The 19,212-nt window shown below is 37.4% G+C and overlaps 1 protein-coding gene across 1 annotated transcript in view; it reads left to right on the top strand.

Moving 5' to 3' along the window:
* efnb3b (ephrin-B3b) overlaps positions 1-19,212 on the top strand; it is a 91,140-nt gene that overhangs the window by 34,852 nt on the left and 37,076 nt on the right. The window contains exon 2 of the mRNA XM_077227599.1: positions 15,414-15,709. Coding sequence (XP_077083714.1) covers positions 15,414-15,709 — 296 coding nt within the window. The remainder of the gene's footprint in view (positions 1-15,413; positions 15,710-19,212) is intronic.

Below are 19,212 nucleotides of genomic sequence, written 5' to 3'. Positions count from 1 at the left end.
CTAACAGTATTCAGGTACATGAATTCTACAATTAAATGTAAAATAACACTGCATAGTCTTCGCTGTATAAATGAAATAAAAAATAATATTTGTTCAAGCTAAAACAGTGATTTTCTCTTTCTATTTTGTTGTTTAATTAAATTACTGATTTGCACAGTATCAGGAATATTAGGCTGCTGTCACTTTAAGACGGAATGCACAGATCCAATATAATGATACAAATCCATTTTCTTTCTCAATTGTTTACATTAATGTAAGTCATAAGCAAATGTGTTTACGAGGGTACTCACCAAGAAAATAACAGAATTAGGTGTTCGCATTTGCATTAGTTCCGAATTGAGTTCTCTTTCGCGTCTTCTTGCGCTAGTATGGTTTGAAATTGCTTGAATGTTTAAACTGACTGGACCTAAAACGTGCAAATGATAAACTTTCACTCTATGATGATAAAAGTTAGCAATTAATACAAGAATCACAAGCGTTTCGAACCGTGATGCCCGGACAATACGGATCAACTACAATACCTTTACCCATACCGCGCTCATCGCGACATCAATGCTAAAACGATATTCAGAGAATATCTAATTCAGAGACTTCCACGCATTCAGCCCCCTAACAAAACTGTTTTTTTGTTTGTTTTTTGTTTTTATGGTGAGGAACTTTCGGGTAAATTGTACATCTCACAAATATTTTGAGGCATTAAAGAACACTTTTTGATTACTCAGAGAACCTTTCAGTCAGCAGTTCTTTAAATAACCATTTTTTTCTTATCCAAAGAACCATGTTCTACTGTAAAGAACCTTTTATGGAATGGAAAAGTTCCATGGATGTTAAAGGTTCTTCATGGAACCATCAATGCCAATAAAGAACCTTTATTCTTTTTCGGTATAGCATTGTAGTAATTTTTGCTTATTAAGCTAGCTGTACGGATGAATTATTATTATTATATTGCTTTTGTTATTTTGTTGTTATAGCGTATGTTTTTCTGATCAGCATATTGGGTTCATGTTCTTTGTGTAAATTAAAGTCAACATAAAACAACTGAGGACTAGGAGTGCCACTTTCAAATAAGTGAAAAAATAATCAATTATCAATGTATACATTTTCAAAGAAATAACAAAATAAATGTAATATGCATTTTGTTATTTAATTTGATAAATAAATCACATTTAATAATTTTTTATCTAAATCGTGTTTAAAAATTGACTTACTTTTTAATTAGCCATCGTCTATTTTCCTGTAAAAAAAAAAAAATCTAAAAATCCTTAAACCAGGATTAATTAACTTAAGCAGCTCTGCATAAAACATCAAGACTTGTTTTCTTGAAGTTTTTTTCCCCCTGTGTTTTAATTAGCTTATACTTTAAACAAGTGAAATGATCTGCTTGTATTGAACAAGTCTTACTATGCAACATCCATTTCAAGAAAATTTATCAAGGATTTTTCACTATTTTCTCTCAAATCTTTCAAAATACTCCTAAAGATTATGCTTGATTTCAGTGCTTTTAAATACACAAATTTAAATATCTTTTAAGCATTTACAAATTGCATTTCTTCCCAAATGATTTTCCATATCCACTTGGATGTAGTTCATACTTTGAGACTTGAGTAGATTATTTTGATTGGAAAAACTGGACTTCACTGGAGCTAGATGTGAAATTCGAGTTTGCTTAAGCAATAATTAAGTACATTGTCATTGTGTCATGTGTTCCTCGTCTTTTAAGACTCCAAATCTGTTTCTTGTATCGTTCCAGTTTCTTCCTGTCAGGAATTGTATGCAGTAGCTCATAATCTCTGCACACACACACACACACACACACACACAGAGTCAGGTGAACCTTTGAGTAACAGTTTCCTGGGGCCCCGGAGACATCTGAGCCCCATGTTGGGGTGTTAATAGGCCTCATGGATGCTCTGGACTCTGTGAGGTGGACAGTGGGGCAGTGGCGTCTGACCCGGGACCCCACGGGCCCCCGCAGTATGTGGCCCCTCGGTCTACCTCTGACCCCTGGTGACTCGCTCTAATCAGACCGTTACGTTTGAGAGAGTGAGTTTAACCTGGAGCCGTCTCCCTCGAGGAAGGAGTCCACACACTAATACACACACAGACTTCATTCATATGCACACATTTAAGAGTAACACACACTAATTTCACACAGAATAACACAGGCATTGACACAGAGACCTGTGGTCACACACCAGCTGGACTGAAAGACTCATTTTACCCTCACTTATCCACACCTATATGTGTGTGTGTGTGTGTGTGTGTTCCTCTGATCCGGCATGAACGCTCACCTCTTTTAACGGCATTATGATTCATTATGCTGTGAATCATATTCATGTGCACATACAGACTCACACATATGTTAATCTCTCTGAACGGTGGGCTTTGAGAACATACGGCTGCATAAATATACAGAGCCTGATCTGAGGATATGAAACGCAGACAGCGAGAGAAGAAAAGCATATGTTCTCTCTTTTCTCTCTCGTTGTCAGTCTTGATGGATTTTGATTTCGTTTTTTTCGTCCAGAAGGAAGGGGGTTTGACCGTTCATTAGCATTTATTTCACGTGTGATTAATGCTAAACTTTCCAGACTGCTTTCAGAGGGTGTGGAAACGATCACACTGTTGAAAACAAGGGATGTTTGAATAAGAAAGACGAGGAAATCCAGCTTCTCTGCTGTCGGGTGAGAAAGCGCACAGCGTGGAGGGATATGAGCGATGTAAACCGCCTCCTGTCAGGAAAGGGCATGACGGTAACGGTGACAAGGACAGACTTACCTTCACGCACACACACACGCACACACACACACACACACACACACACACACACACACACACACACACACACACACACACACACACACACACACACACACACACACACACACACACATTCTCTGTTTACCTACTTTGTGCTTACAGACACACCAAGTATTGCTTTCCAGTAAATCATCTTTAGATAGTCATATTTTTTCTCTATCAACTAAAATAGTATAAACTAAACAAATACGGTCTTGTTAAAGTAAAAAATTGCTATTTTAAAGGTTCTTAATTTAGTTTTAGAGTCTCCTACAATAGCTTTACACGCATCCAAGGTCAGAAAACACAACTTTTCTCATATAATATACTATATATAGATTCATTCTCTCTACACCCATCCTTTCTGAGAGCCTACTCTGCTCTGATTGGTCTACTCTACTCTGCTCTGATTGGTCAGATGGTCCAGTCTGTTGTGATTGGTCTACTGCTTACAGGGTGTGTCGGAAACTAAACGCTCATTACCATATCTGAATTTTCAGCTCCGGATCTTCCACAGCACTTGATAAACAGTGATATGAACAAGCTTTTTTTACCTCGTAATTTTTTCACCAAAATGTCATAACTCATCCTTCCAGTCAAAGGTCTGTTCAACAGCCAGTGAATAGAACCAAGTCCCTGCCCTACATTTTGTTATTTTTCCATAATCCGATAATTTTGATAAATTTCACACGTCACAAAACGGAAAAGAAGATTTGATACTGTAATTGATATGCTATTGTAGTCTTTGTTATTATTTTGAATTTTAATCTAAAATTTTAAGTTTACTTATTTTTGTAGCCTACTTCAACTTAAACTAAACAAAAATTTGAAATTTTGCATTAGTAATTAACTGAAATAAAATAATTTTTTGTGTTTTGCTTTTTTTAATGTTTTTAGTTAACCATCATAAACCTGTTTGTGTCTGCATTATTATTTGAACACAAGTTTTAAACAATATCTTTAATTTATTTAAAAATAAATTTATTTTGTTTTGAGGATGTTTAGGTGTTTTTAGTGCAAAAAAATTGTTTTGAGGATTTTTTACGTTTTTAATGTAAAATATATAAAAAAAAAAAAGTACAGGATTTTTTTTTTTTTTGCAGCACACTTCCTGATGTGCCATTTGCATCTTTTTCCAGTTTCCCCCTCCATCAAGCCTCTTGTTCCTTAATGTTAACTTAATTTTCGATCCTTTTCTTTTGTTTCCCTCTGTAATTCTCCTGGCTTTCTCTCTCCCGCCAGGAGTGTCCATATGGAAGCCATTACTCCCGCTGTTCCTCACCACAAACATTCCAGCAGTGCCTCCAGCTCTCTTTCTTCACAGCAGCTTCTCGCTCCTTCGCTCCTTCTTTTCCTCCCCTTTCACCTGTTTTCGTTGTCCTCATTTCCATCGTTTTCAGAGTTTGTCTGCGGAGGTCATGTGATAATTGGCCACATGTGATCTGCTCATTGTCAACATCACAGCATATTTACATACTGGCCTTTAGCTGTCGTTAAATATCTGTAAACAATCACATGACATAATTGTCTTTGGATGTCAGATGATAGTCGGCGTAATATGACCTCATTTTTAGTCTCTGCGTGTGCTTTTGTAATCTTTTGTAATGTTGTGTGTGGTGTTTACACAGAGTTCATCTGAATAGAAAGGAAGATGGTTAAATATTTGTGTGTCCTGATGGGACCGTCGCTGCAATGAGACGGTTGATCTAAACCAACATCCTCCTCGTCACAAAGGCTCTGGTTTGGTCTGGAATGTTTAGACAAACTTGGACTCCCGAAAGTCTGTGAATCTCGGGATCGGATTCACTGTCGCTCACTGTCATCAGGAAATGCAGCTGAAGACGGTGTAAATAAAACAGCTGCATTTCATTGCATGTCATTTTAGGCTTGTTCTATCCATCCATCCATCCATCCATCCATCCATCTATTGTTCTATCCATCCATCCATCTATTGTTCTATCCATCCATCCATCCATCTATTGTTCTATCCATCCATCCATCTATTGTTCTATCCATACATCCATCTATTGTTCTATCCATCCATCAATCTATTGTTCTATCATCCATCCATCCATCCAACTATTGTTCTATCCATCCATCCATCTATTGTTCTATCCATCCATCCATCCATCTATTGTTCTATCCATCCATCCATCTATTGTTCTATCCATCCATCCATCCATCTATTGTTCTATCCATCCATCCATCTATTGTTCTATCCATACATCCATCTATTGTTCTATCCATCCATCAATCTATTGTTCTATCATCCATCCATCCATCTATTGTTCTATCCATCCATCCATCTATTGTTCTATCCATCCATCCATCCATCTATTGTTCTATCCATCCATCCATCTATTGTTCTATCCATACATCCATCTATTGTTCTATCCATCCATCAATCTATTGCTCTATCATCCATCCATCCATCCAACTATTGTTCTATCCATCCATCCATCCATCCATCCATCTATTGTTCTATCCATCCATCCATCTATCCATCTATTGTTCTATCCATCCATCCATCTATTGTTCTCTCCATCCATCCATCCATCCATCCATCTATTGTTCTATCCATACATCCATCTATTGTTCTATCCATCCATCCATCCATCCATCTATTGTTCTATCCAATCACCCATCCATCTATTGTTCTATCCATCCATCCATCTATTGTTCTATCCATACATCCATCTATTGTTCTATCCATCCATCCATCTATTGTTCTATCCATCCATCCATCTATTGTTCTATCCATCCATCCATCTATTGTTCTATCCATCCATCCATCTATTGTTCTATCATCCATCCATCCATCCAACTATTGTTCTATCCATCCATCCATCCATCCATCTATTGTTCTATCCATCCATCTATCCATCTATTGTTCTATCCATCCATCCATCTATTGTTCTCTCCATCCATCCATCCATCCATCTATTGTTCTATCATTCTATCCATCCATCCATCTATTGTTCTATCCATACATCCATCTATTGTTCTATCCATCCATCCATCCATCCATCCATCCATCTATTGTTCTATCCATCCATCCATCTATTGTTCTATCCATCCATCCATCTATTGTTCTATCCATACATCCATCTATTGTTCTATCCATCCATCTATCTATTGTTCTCTCAATCCATCCATCTATTGTTCTATCCATCCATCCATCTATTGTTCTATCCATCCATCCATCTATTGTTCTATCCATCCATCCATCTATTGTTCTCTCCATCCATCAATCTATTGTTCTATCATCCATCCATCCATCCATCCAACTATTGTTCTATCCATCCATCCATCCATCTATTGTTCTATCCATCCATCCATCTATTGTTCTATCCATCCATCCATCTATTGTTCTCTCCATCCATCCATCCATCCATCCATCCATCTATTGTTCTATCATTCTATCCATCCATCCATCTATTGTTCTATCCATCCATCCATCCATCTATTGTTCTATCCATCCATCCATCTATTGTTCTCTCCATCCATCCATCCATCTATTGTTCTATCATTCTATCTATCCATCCATCTATCATTTGATTGATCTATCTATCGTTCTATCTTTCATCCATCTATCATTCTATCTATCCATCGAACGATATACAACGATAGATAGATGGATAGATATGGATCCATCTATCATTCTATCGTTCTATCTATTGTTCTATCTATCCATCCATCCATCTATAATTCTATTGTTCTATCCATCCATCCATCTATAATTCTATTGTTCTATCCATCCATCCATCTATCGTTCTATCATTCTATCTATCCATCCATCTATCATTTGATCAATCTATCTATTCTATCATTCTACCTATCGTTCTATCATCTATCCATCCATCTATAATTCTATCGTTCTATCCATCATCTATAATTCTTTCTATCCATCCATCTATTGTTCTATCCATCCCTCCATCATTCTATCATTCTATCTATCGGTCCATCCATCCATCCATTTATCATTCTATCTAGTGTTCTATCTATCCATCCATATATCATTCTATTGTTCTATCATCCATCCATCATTCTATCATTCTATCCATCCATCTATCATTCTATAGTTATATCAAACATCTATCCATCATTCTATCCATCCATCCATTGTTCTGTTCTATCTATCTTTCTTTTTATCATTTTATCCATCTGTCTGTATAGCTATCAGTTTAGTTCACGTTTTTAGAGTTCATAATATTGTTATTTTAATAGCTAGATTCTCTCTCTCTGTGTGTGTGTTGCTGGTGTCCTGGCGGTGTGATAAGACTCATATGTCTAGCTGTTAGGTGTTGTTTAGTCTCCTCGCTGGAGACCCAGGACAGGGTTTAATCGGGCCCTGGAAGCCATGAAAAGAAAAGAGAGAAAGCGAGATGGTAGATTTCCTCTTCCTCTGAGAGGTCTGATATCTGCGGCTCACCGCTGGTCTGCCGGAGTCAAGCCGTGACTCCCGCTCCTCCATGCCAACGCTCCTGATGAGATCAATGCACGCTCAGAGCTGAATCAGCTTAGTGAGGCGCGATACAAGCCGAAAATGAAGTGGAAATTGCAGAAGTCAAAAGTCTTTCTCACAGCATATCAAAGTGATTCGAACTGAAGGATTTCAGCTGGTGTTCGCTCGAAAGCTTGTTATCACGTGTAATCACCAACTTAGATCTAATTCTCAAATCTGGAAAGCTTTTTTTTTGGCTGGTGGGAAAGAAGTTATTGTGCCTCAATGAGAACATTTGTGGTGGCAAAACTTTAACCATAAGCATTAAACCTCACTCACTAACTGTTCAGTGTTTGTGAGGAGAGTGCATGCTTCATTTCATTTCATTTTTTGGTAACACTTTACAATAAGGTTCATTAGTTAACATAGGTTATCTACATTAGTTAGCATTAACTAATAATGAACTGCACTTATACAGCATTTATTAATATTTGTTCATGTTAATTTCAACATTTACTAATACTTTATTAAAATCTTGTTAGCATTAGTTAATGCACTGTGAAGTAACATGAACAAACAATGAACAGCTTTATTTTAATTAACTAACATTAACAAAGATTAATAAATACAGTAACAAATGCACTGAACATGGTTAGTTCATGTTAGTTAATGCATTATAATGTTAACTTATTAACCTTATTGTGAAGTGTTACTAATTTTTTATTTGATTGAAGTTTTAATTTAATAAAACATGCAATGAAAATCATTCCATTGGCTTACATTGTGCAACAGACAAGAATGAGGTCTCAGATTATGCCTTGTTTATTGATTGATTGATTTTTAAGATTTTCGCATAGTGTAAGAAAAAACAAGGGAAAAAAATCACAATCACTTACATACTGCAACGAACATGAATAAGACCTCATGTTGCTTTTTTATGTTTTTATGTATGTATGTATGTATTCATTTTATGACTTTTTTTAAGCTTTTCGCTTGGTGGACGAGCAAATCCCATAATCCCATAGACTCGTAGACTTTTAATGGGATGTCATATAGACTTGAGCGTTGGCCTCTTTTGACTGCATAGCAACATTATAAAAACCAACCAAAACACTGAAGTAACTGCATAGCAACACTTTGGCAACCGCCACTCATTCTCTTTTCTTTAAAAAATCACTGATTTTACTTGCGATATGTGTTATTAATGTAGACACAGTGCATATTCACGCCAAATCTGTGGATGATGTCCTCATCTAGGGTGTGATGAAACCTCTGCATTTATCATGAGAAAGATTCCCAAACATCTCTGACATTCCATTTTCACACACACACACACACACACACACACACACACACACACACACACACACACACACACACACACACACACACACACACACACACACACACACACACACACACACACACACACACACACACACACACACACACACACACACACACACACACACACACACACACACACACACAGGTCCACCTCTCTGCACCTGTGCCCCGAGCTTGTTTTTGGACACAGCTCGAGTTTCTCGAGAGGAATCTTTGTAATGCAAGACTGAAGAACAAGAGGACGGTGGAGGGCTTTATGGACGAGGGAAGGTGGGTTCGAGTGGGTTCGGGTGGGTTGGGGGTGGGGGGGTCAGTGCTGTCGGGGGCGGGACGGGGTGAAACTAACACTCGGATCTTTTCAAGAGCTGTCAGGGTCAGGGAAGGGCGTCGGCAAGTTTGACAAAATGATGTTTCTGCCCTCATAAACGAGGCCGGCGCGCACACACTCCTGTCACCTCTGCCCCCCTCCATCCCCCCACTCCTTGTTTCAATGTGTGACCATGAATGCCACCTTTGTTCCAGAGAAGGAGAGAAACCGAGGTTGGGTGGGAGAGAAAGAGAGAGAGAGAGCAAAACAGGAATGATGAGTGTTTGGGATGAGAAGGAATGGTTGGAGGAGTGTATTATCATGTTTATATTTAGAGTAAACAGAGATGTCGGTATAATTTCACTTTAATCTGTGCTTTGAAGGCCTGCCCGTGCGCGGTTCGCTTTTGTTGAGCTTTGCGAACACAAACACGCACTCAAAAGACTTTCAGTTGTGTACAAGACTGGTGTTTTCATCCCAGCTTCAATTCCACACTCTCAAACTTGACTTTGTGGCTACATTTTTAAACATGCTCCCTTTTCCTTCAAGTTTTTTCTTTCTTTCTTCAAGCTTGACACACGGGTCAGAAATTCTTTGGCGAGGTTCTGCAAACGTTCTCTAATTATCTGCCGAGTGCTTGCTTAACCCTGAGTTTGCTCATTAGACATTGCCGGCTGACAGTTGTTCAATCACGAAGGCTAATGTGGTCCAGTGCTGAAACATATGTAATTACACAGGCTGTGTGACTGGGTCTGGCGCACACACACACACACACACACACACATGCACGCTTTTAAAAGGAGCGTTGATGGATCACGGTTTTTGTGTTGGACTCCTTATTTTTTTTAAAATCTAGAATGCTTCCACTATAATAAAAAAAGCTGTTTATATGCAACTATTCTGGAACAATACCGCTAGGCTAGATAGTATGCAAACAAATACAGGAATGCTTTGTCAATGCATTTCAAAACATTATTATTCAAGTTGCTTAAAAATATAAGACTGTAAAATCTGCATTAAATGGAAATTCACTATTTTTTTAATGCTTCTTATTGATCCAATTGTGAACAATTCATCCGTGCATATGCTTATTTTAGTACCTTATAATTTTTAATCAAAATGTCATGCGTTAACACAACGTTTTAGTGAAACGACAGACATATGCCGGACTTCTCCAATAATTTTGTCTGCATTAACCCGTCCCTTTCTTACAACCGACTGCAACTTCAAATCCACTGATGGATAAAACAAAACCCTGTCGCCCTCCCCCTTTTTTTTCTTTTGCGATAATCTGTTACACCTGGGCTACCTTTACATGAATCCGGATACATTTAAAAATGGCATTTTTGTTTCAAAACGCTCTCCACATTAGCATTTTCCAAGTTTCTCATCCACACTGAAACATCAGAAAACCCTAAACTGACCTTACTGCACATGTGTAAGACCTCATAAAAGCTCAGCGTTCACATTGGCATTTTAACAGCGAACGTAAAGAAACAGGGATACGTTCACTACTTGGTCGGCTTTTATCACGCATATTTCATGACAGAACTTACCGAACATCAGATAAATGTGCTCGTTGTATGGGCGTAGCCTAAATATGATGGTATTTTGGCCAGCTGAAAACTCAAAAGAGTTGATATAATGTGTAAAGGAGTCATAACAGCAGCAGGAATCCCTCCGTCACACACACACACACACACACAGATGCGGTTCTGATACCTGTACCGAACTGTGATGAGCAACATCACGACTATGATGAGAAAAACAGATATGCTCGAGCATTCTGTCCATTTGAGTGTCATATCTTATGACGTCATGTCCTGTTTTTGTTTTGTTTACATGTCTTTGGTTCGTGTTGCGATCATATTTCAGTCGAACTGCACCAGAGTTGATTTGGAAGTGGACTGAGACTCATCTTTCCAGCGTCTCGGTCCGCTTGTTTGGTGGCACGAGGGTTCAGATGTCAGCGTTCACACTTATTCAAATATCTTATTCAAATATCAGCGTTCACACTTATTCAAATGAACCGCACTAACGGAGAAATCGCACCAGGGTTCGTTGCCAAGTGTGAATATACCCTAAGGCAATTCTCTTCGAACTGTCTCTAACAATACCACTTAAACCAGGTAAAAACAGTGACGCTCTTCTCGGATTGAAACGCGAGTGATCTAGCTTTTTTGCAGTGTGTACTTGTGTGTTTGCTCGCAGTGAGTGTGAGTTTGACTAAACGCTGTTCTGTCACGCTGACACCGAGGGCGTGAGAGGGAGGGAAAGAGAGTGAAGGTGTGAATGTGGTGATAAAGGACAGTATTCTTCTACTTGTGTGTGGGTCTCAGCAGAGTTCAGTGGTTAAAGCAGACCAGCGTGACCATGTCAACAGGAATGAGCGAGCGGCTCTCTTCTCTCGCTTGCTTTCTTCTCTCTCTATCCACCTGTTTTCTCCTTCCTTATTGTTCGTCTCTGTTTACTCTTTTCCTCTCGGTTTCGTAAGCTGTTTTATCTTTCATTCAACCTTTTCATTCTCTCCTCTGATCCGCAACACCTCTCTCTCTCTCTCTCTCTCTCTCTCTCTCTCTCTCTCTCTCTCTCTCTCTCTCTCTCTCTCTGTCTCTGTTCTGTCTATTCTTCAAATCAAGTCAACTGTGACGGTGTCTACGATAAACTGACAAAAATCTACCTATGCAAAAAATTTCTTTTGCATCTGCAGGATGTTTTGGTACTTTTGTTCATCGGTTTTTACGGTGTGTGTATATTGTCTACCTGAAAAAAACAACAACTTAGCAACGGTATGTCTGTGTTTTGTTGTGGGTTAAAGGACGTTAAACAGCATTTGTGTTACCGAAGAACATTTAACTGTGAAATTTTTAATTGCAGCCGCACTTATAATGAACATTAAAATACACCGTTTTGAAAGTATAACCACAAGACTTTTATACATGGACAGACAGGACAACTATCATATTTCTCTCGCTCTCTATTTACTATTTGACGAAACCAGGAAGCTTTTTAGCGCTAATGCAACCTAATGAAGTGCAAAATGCGGCACATTATGTGTGTAACTGATGCTTTATCTGAGTTTTTTGTTTGGCTGTAGATAATGATGGCAAATGTAGTTTGATTTGACAAGTATGTTTCCTCATAAACAAGCTGAATGGATTTAGCACACACAAAATGTGGAAATGCGTAAATTTTGCTGCCAAAAATTGATGATAATGATTGTGATCAATGGCAATTTACTGCCATCACGATTCTTTAAAATGACACATCATGACAGCTCTAAAAGTCTGAGCTTTAAAGAAAGCCTGAGTTTCCCACTAGTAATTTTGACTTGATGTTTATGTCAACTAGTAAATGTGATCGTTCCGACATTAATGAAATACACCTTAAAGGGCCGTTTACAACAAACTGAAACACACAAGAATTACATTGCTAATGCATAACCAGGATTTCATCCGCATAGAAAAGGCATTTAGTCAACCCTCAAATTTCTGTTTTTAAACCCCTCTGGATCGCTGGCCCGGTTTACCTTTCTTGTTTGTATACTAAAGTTCAAAAGTTTGGGGTCAGTAAGATTTTAACTTTATTTTTTTAAAGAAATTAATACTTATATTCAGTAAAGCTGCATTGAATTGATTAAAAATGACTGTAAAGACATTTATAATGTTCGGAAATTGTACTTTTGAAATTTGCCCGTCAAGTCAAAATCACGGTCTCCACAAAAATATGTTTTCAACATTGATAAATGTTTCTTGAGCAGCAAATCATCATATAAGAGTGATTTCTGAAGGATCATGTGACTCTGAAGACCGGAGTAATGATGCTGAAAATCCAGCTTTGATCAGAGGAATAAATTACATTTTAAAATGTATTCAAATAGAAAACAGTTATTTTAAACAGTAATAATATTTTACAAATGAACTGTATTTTTGATCAAATAAATGAAGCCTGGGTGCGCATTTTAGAAACATTGACAAAATCGTACAAAACTCAAACTTTTGACCTTTTGTGTATTGTGTTACTGTCAATACAAGTTAAGAGAAAAGAACAAATAGACAAAGCCCACTATTTCCTATGCTACAAATACTAAAGTTGTGTTGAACCCAAGAACATTCCTTTAAAGTTACGTGTGTGTGTGTGTGTGTGTGTGTGTGTGTGTGTGTGTGTGTGTGCGTGCGTGCGTGTGTGTGGCTATCGGTCAGTCTAATTGTAGTACGTGAAGTGTGTGTTGAGTGTCTGCTCTCTCCACTGTAAGAGCTACTGATAACCTTCATAACCTGTGTGACAAGGACAGGAAACTCTTCTCCCATAGGAATGCCACACACACACACACACAAACACACACACACACACACATACACACACAAAAGCTCCTTTTCATGATTTCACACACTCTTCTTTTGTTTCTTAAAAGAAAGAGTGACTATAGCTTTAATAAACATGCCCTGGGTTAGCATGCTATGGTAATGTATGGTGATTAGTAAATGGATCCACCCGGCATTACGTAAAAGTATCTTCGCATTTCTTTTCACATGTAAACATGAAGCCCATAAAAAAAAAGGTCCAACTGCCCTAATTTGTTTACATGTAAATAGCCGTCGGTGTGGCTGACTGTTCAGAGATGATGATAAAATGGTAATTAGCGTCTGCGAGTCGTTTAGTCGTTTGTTTTCATAGAAGGAATTCAAAGGAAACTCCCTGAGATTCTGCAACAGCCAAACTCTCCTGGAAATGGGAAGCCCTTTGATCTGACACGGATTCCTTTGGAAACAAGCGTCTCGGGGAGGGATTTGGATCCAGACTAGCCAGTTCATTCTCATTAGAGTCACTTGTTGAAGATACAAGAACAGAATATCACACTTCTGGAAATTGAGTCGTGGAAAGCCTCGAAGCCTCGGCACCTTGAGATGATTTACACAGCGGAAGAGAGCATTAGGGCCTTGAATAAACAGGAAGAGAGACGAGCAGGGTAGATGAATGAATTGTAAAAGAAGAGGATGGGTTTCTACTTGTAGGGAAGGTGATTTACCGAATAAAGAAACAGAGAGAAAGTGTAGCTTGTGTGGATCCACACCTGCTCCAGTAAACGCCAGCAAACCCACAGACATATCCACGAGAAGCGTGTGTTTCTGTCAGCGAGAGCTTCTAGCGCAGGCATTCGTACACTGTGATGCATCCGTGCCTCCTTTGCTGATCCTCCTTATAACGGACGGATTGTTGCCACAAACAAAGACAAAAATATCAACGTTATTATTGTACATCATGTGTTAAACACTCAGTATTTATAACTGAATGTAGATTTTGCCGATTAGTCAATGTGACGTACGTTTGCAAGCCGTTTTATTTTGTAATGTGACATATTTATTAGGGGTGTAACAGTACATGTCCCGAACCGTCACGGCGATCTACGCGCCAACCCAAAACAAGAGTCCAGATGGCACACAAGAGCTTGCTTTAGCCTATACGCCGAGTTTCTATTCACTTATGTGACGAGTTCCTCAAACTTCACTGAAAGCAAACCGGGACGGCATCCTGTTTGTTTTCTTTATTATACAAAAGCAGAATGTTTTTTTTTAAATTGTGATTGTACACAGTTTTGGATGATATCTTACTCTGTCATTTTAAAAATACAAATACAATATTAAAATGGTAATATTTTACTGGGTTTTCATTGGTTAACTTGACTCCATTAGTTAACATGAACTAACAATGAAAAATACTTCTAAAGTCTTATTTGATGTTAATTTCGACATTTACTGATACCGTATCAAAATCCAATGTTACTATAAAAATGTATAAATTTTATATAATTAAATTATTTAGTTTATTTATATGATTTACAGTGCCACAGTGTTACAGTGATTTAAGTGTCTCTTATTAATTAAAATTTTGCTACAAATAATAAATGTTTAAAAAAACATTTTATCATTTTATATTTTACATCACACCAATTGTTGTTTTAGACTATTTTGATGTTTTAAAAAAAAATCTAATAACAATTAATTAGTGTAACACTTTATTTAAGGTGACGTAACTACACGTTATTACATTGCGATAGTAAAAACAGTAAATTATGCATTATTACAAGCAACTAACACTAAAGAAACCCTAATAACTCTATAGCAAGTACATGTAGTTAATACATACTACTTAGTATTTATAGGAGGAAGTACAATGTAACTAAGCCACCTTTAAATAAAGTATAACCTTAATTATTCATTATTTATTTGTTTTTAGCCATGCCACATTTTGCTAACACTTTATTTTAATGTTTTATTTGACCTTACATGCATTTACTATAGTAATAACTATAAATTAGGCACAATCACAATCAACCAGCCCTAAATCCTAGCCTAACCGTATAGTAACTACATGTAGTTAATTAATATTACTCAGTACTTAAATGTATAATTACACTGTAACAGGGACATTAAATTAAAGTGTAACCCATATTTTAAGGATATGCATCTGACATGACATTAAATTCTCTCTCTCTCCCTCTCTGTCCTCCTGCAGGTTCAGTGATGATAAGGGTTATGTCCTGTACCCTCAGATTGGGGATCGTCTGGACCTCATTTGCCCCGGGTCTGAGCCGCCCAGCCCCCGCGCCCCGGCCGATTACGAGTTCTATAAACTGTACCTGGTGTCGTCCCGGGACCAGGCAGACCGGTGTGAAGTGACCGGAGCCCCAAACCTGCTTCTCACCTGCGACAAGCCCAACAGTGACATGCGTTTCACCATCAAGTTTCAGGAGTACTCGCCCAACCTGTGGGGCCACGAATTCAAAACCAATCAGGACTACTTCATCATCGGTGAGTGAGCGCATGTTAGTGGTATATTAAGTGTCTTTAAGTAGTATGTACTTACATTGAAACTAATAATTTGATACAATGGACTTATTGTGTACATACATGTTTTTACAATGTACTTATATTTAAAAAAATACCGGCATGTAATTACAGCTGTAATTAATGTATGTAATTACATTTGTAATTACACTGTTGACCCTTCTCTTACACCTTAACCCAACCTTAAACCGACCCATACCACCACACCTGTTCCTAACCTTACCCGTATCACACCTCAACAGCAGCAAAAGTGTTTTACAATACAACATGAACACATAAGTACACTATAGATATTTTTCAATGTAAGTACATAATACTTAAAGCCACTTAATATAAAGTGGGACGAATCAGGGTTAGAATAGATGGCATGATGGCATTTTATCACTGCGTTTATTTTGGTTTGTTTTTAGTTCAGGCCTTGTGGGTTTTCAATCTTCTGCTGGGATTCGGCTGATTGTGACTTTATCGAATGGAAGCATCTCGCGCCGGGTCGTGTTACGCGGGGTTGTTTTTAAAACAGTGCACAGTAGCGTTGAGGGAATGAGGCCTACACAAACGGAAGCCCGGCGATATCAACATTTCAGAAAGTAGATTTGACACAGGAAAGGGATGCCCCAACACGCTCAGACCCAAAACATGCAATGGCCATGTTTTAAAAAAAATCTATTCTTCCCACAGTCAGTGAAAACCTGGAAATGGAAGGGAGTTTTAAAACTATTTTCCAGTCTGGCAAAGTCATGTCAAGTCATTTATATAGTGCTTTATGCAATACAGATTCTTTCAAAGATTCGTTCAGCTGAAGTCAGTTCAGTGTTTTTTTCAGTTCCATTGTAAAGATCATCAATTATTAAATTCGTTCATTTCATCTATAAAGCATGGGAGTGTGATTCAAAAAGTTATGGAAAAGTCATAGAACTTTAGTTTGGTGTTCCCAAATCTCAAATCTCAGGGGTTTTTGACACATTTTTACACTGAAACTGTATTTGCAAATCAACATTTGGATATTTTAACCTCATATCATTCCAAAAAAGGATATTCAACTGGAAAAAAAAATGTAGGACTGAGCTCAATTGTATCCGCCAGGAAATGATTGGATCATGAAATTGGATGTTATGACCCTGGTGTGTACGAATGAATCACGCAGAATAAAACCATGTGTACTAACAAAGTAAACAGAGTCAAACATTTTAATACACATTACTGTTCAAAAGTTTGGAGTCAGTAAATGTTTTTGAAAGAAGTCTTTTATGCTCACAATATTGTGTGTATGTTGTAATATATTTTAAAATGTAGGTTATTCCTCTGATGACAAAGCTGAATTTTCATCATCATTACTCCAGTCTTCAGTGTCACATGATCCTTCAGAGATCATTCTAATATGATGATTTGATACATTAATTCCAAGAAGAATAGAAATCTGTCCCAGCAATTTCTATAATATGATTTTTTTTTAATTCATAAAAAGTAATGGAATTTGATTGGCTAAAAAGGTGTGTGAGCCCTTTATTCCCGTAAAGAAAAATACTGAAAGCGAGTGAGTGATAGAAGGGTTGAAATAAATGAATAAATGAATAAATAATGGATAAGACGTCAGGTTTTCTTTCACCACGTCAGCTGTCAGTCAAATTGTATTAACACTTTTAAAACCGGATTATGATTTGAGCAGCATTTCAGATATGGGAGGTAATAGATAGTTGGTTCTCAGGAGCCTGAGGTTATATTTTTGTGTGTCTTTTAATGACATGTGCAAAGTACGTGTGAAGGTGTGTTGTCTAATTTTAGCGGATACGTGTCTCGCAGACACTGTGTCTCTGTGATAAGAATCAAGCTCTTTCCACCGCCTCCTTACTGGGCAAACAAGCGTGAGTTTTCTGGTGTGTGTGGATGCCAGGCAGAATTCAGGGCTCTTCTGTGTTCTGTTAAGCCTTAACGTAGGTGTCACTGACACACACACACACACACACACACACACACACACACACTGCAGGCTTTATCATTGCTCCAACAGGCCCGACGAATCGATCGACTGACTGTGCCAGTCTATGAGTCCTCAAATGCAAGGTCGGAGGGGCACACACACACACACACACACACACACACACACACACACACACACACACACACACACACACGCAAGAAGGAGAAAGAGGGAGAGAAACCATCAAACCAATGTCCACACGGAAAAAAGGCGAAAAGTGATTTTAAGGGTCATTGAACATTTAATTTAGAGTTAATGTGTGTGCGTACCTGCTAAAAATAGTTGTGTGTGCATCTGTCATGACCGGTCGATGTTCTATTTTACGACAGAGTGCACATTTGATGGCTTCTGACATCTTCATGCGCATATGTGTGTGTGTGTGTAAGGGTATGTGTACATTAGAGATTTGGACCTTAGGGAGAATGGTATTAATTAACCTACCTTAACATGTGCTAATTTATTCAGCCTAGCTCAAATGAGCTGGAACAGGAATGATTCATGAAATAGAGAGAGAGAGAGAGAGAGAGAGAGAGAGAGTGTGTTTATGTGGAAGAGAGCATTGACAGGTCATTATGGCTGCTCCAATCTCGTTGTCTAATTATCACATGGGTCATGAAGACGCCCTTAGGTCACTAATAACAGTGTTTACACACATACGCTTAAAGAGATAGTTCACCCTAAAATGAAAATGATCATCATTTGTAAAGCAATTGTCATTGTTTACTCACCCGTGTGACTTTCTGCACTGTACAAGACAGTATTTCTGCGTCACACCTGCACTGCTATATTATTAATATTTTGTATTGTAGTTTCAGTTTTAGTAATCTTGTGTACTTTTGTCAGTTTTAATAGTTTTTTCTCTTTAGTAGTATTTCTCTTTAGTTTTAGTTTTATTTCTTAAGTTTTAACTTATTTTATGTCAGTTAGTTGCCAAAATTAATTTTTTTTAAGTTTTCCATCTAATAGTTATATTTTAGTTTATTTCAGATTTATTTAAAATAATGAACATTTAAAATTAAAAAAATGTTTTAGTATTTAGCTTATGAATACCAACACTGCATATCAGTTATCGCCCAATATTAGCCCAATATTTTTTTATTTTTTTATCTGTATTGGGCAGTATTTGAATAACACTAATAATTTAATAACACTGTTAAATGTAATCTTTAGCTCATCTGAAAATTAATATCTGTACTACTTTCCATCATAATACTGTGATGCATTGTGATGGATTTTAAAACTTGATTTTTATTTTAGTTTTTTATTTATTTATTTGTAACACTTTACAATAAGGTTTCATTAGTTAACAACATTAGTTAACATGAACTAATAATGAACTGCACTTCTACAGCATTTATTAATCTTTGTTAATGATAATTTATTTTTTTACTACTACATTATTCAAATCAAAAGCTGTATTTGTTAACATGAGTTAATGCACTGTGAAGTAACACGAACAAACAATGAACAGCTGTATTTTTATTAACTC

This window comes from Siphateles boraxobius, unplaced genomic scaffold (assembly GCF_051911475.1).
Source record: "Siphateles boraxobius isolate OS27281-9 unplaced genomic scaffold, OSU_SipBor_1 130, whole genome shotgun sequence".
Lineage (NCBI taxonomy): Eukaryota > Metazoa > Chordata > Actinopteri > Cypriniformes > Leuciscidae > Siphateles > Siphateles boraxobius.
The sequence above is the reverse complement of the archived record's forward strand: the minus strand, read 5'-3'. Positions and strand labels throughout refer to the sequence as shown.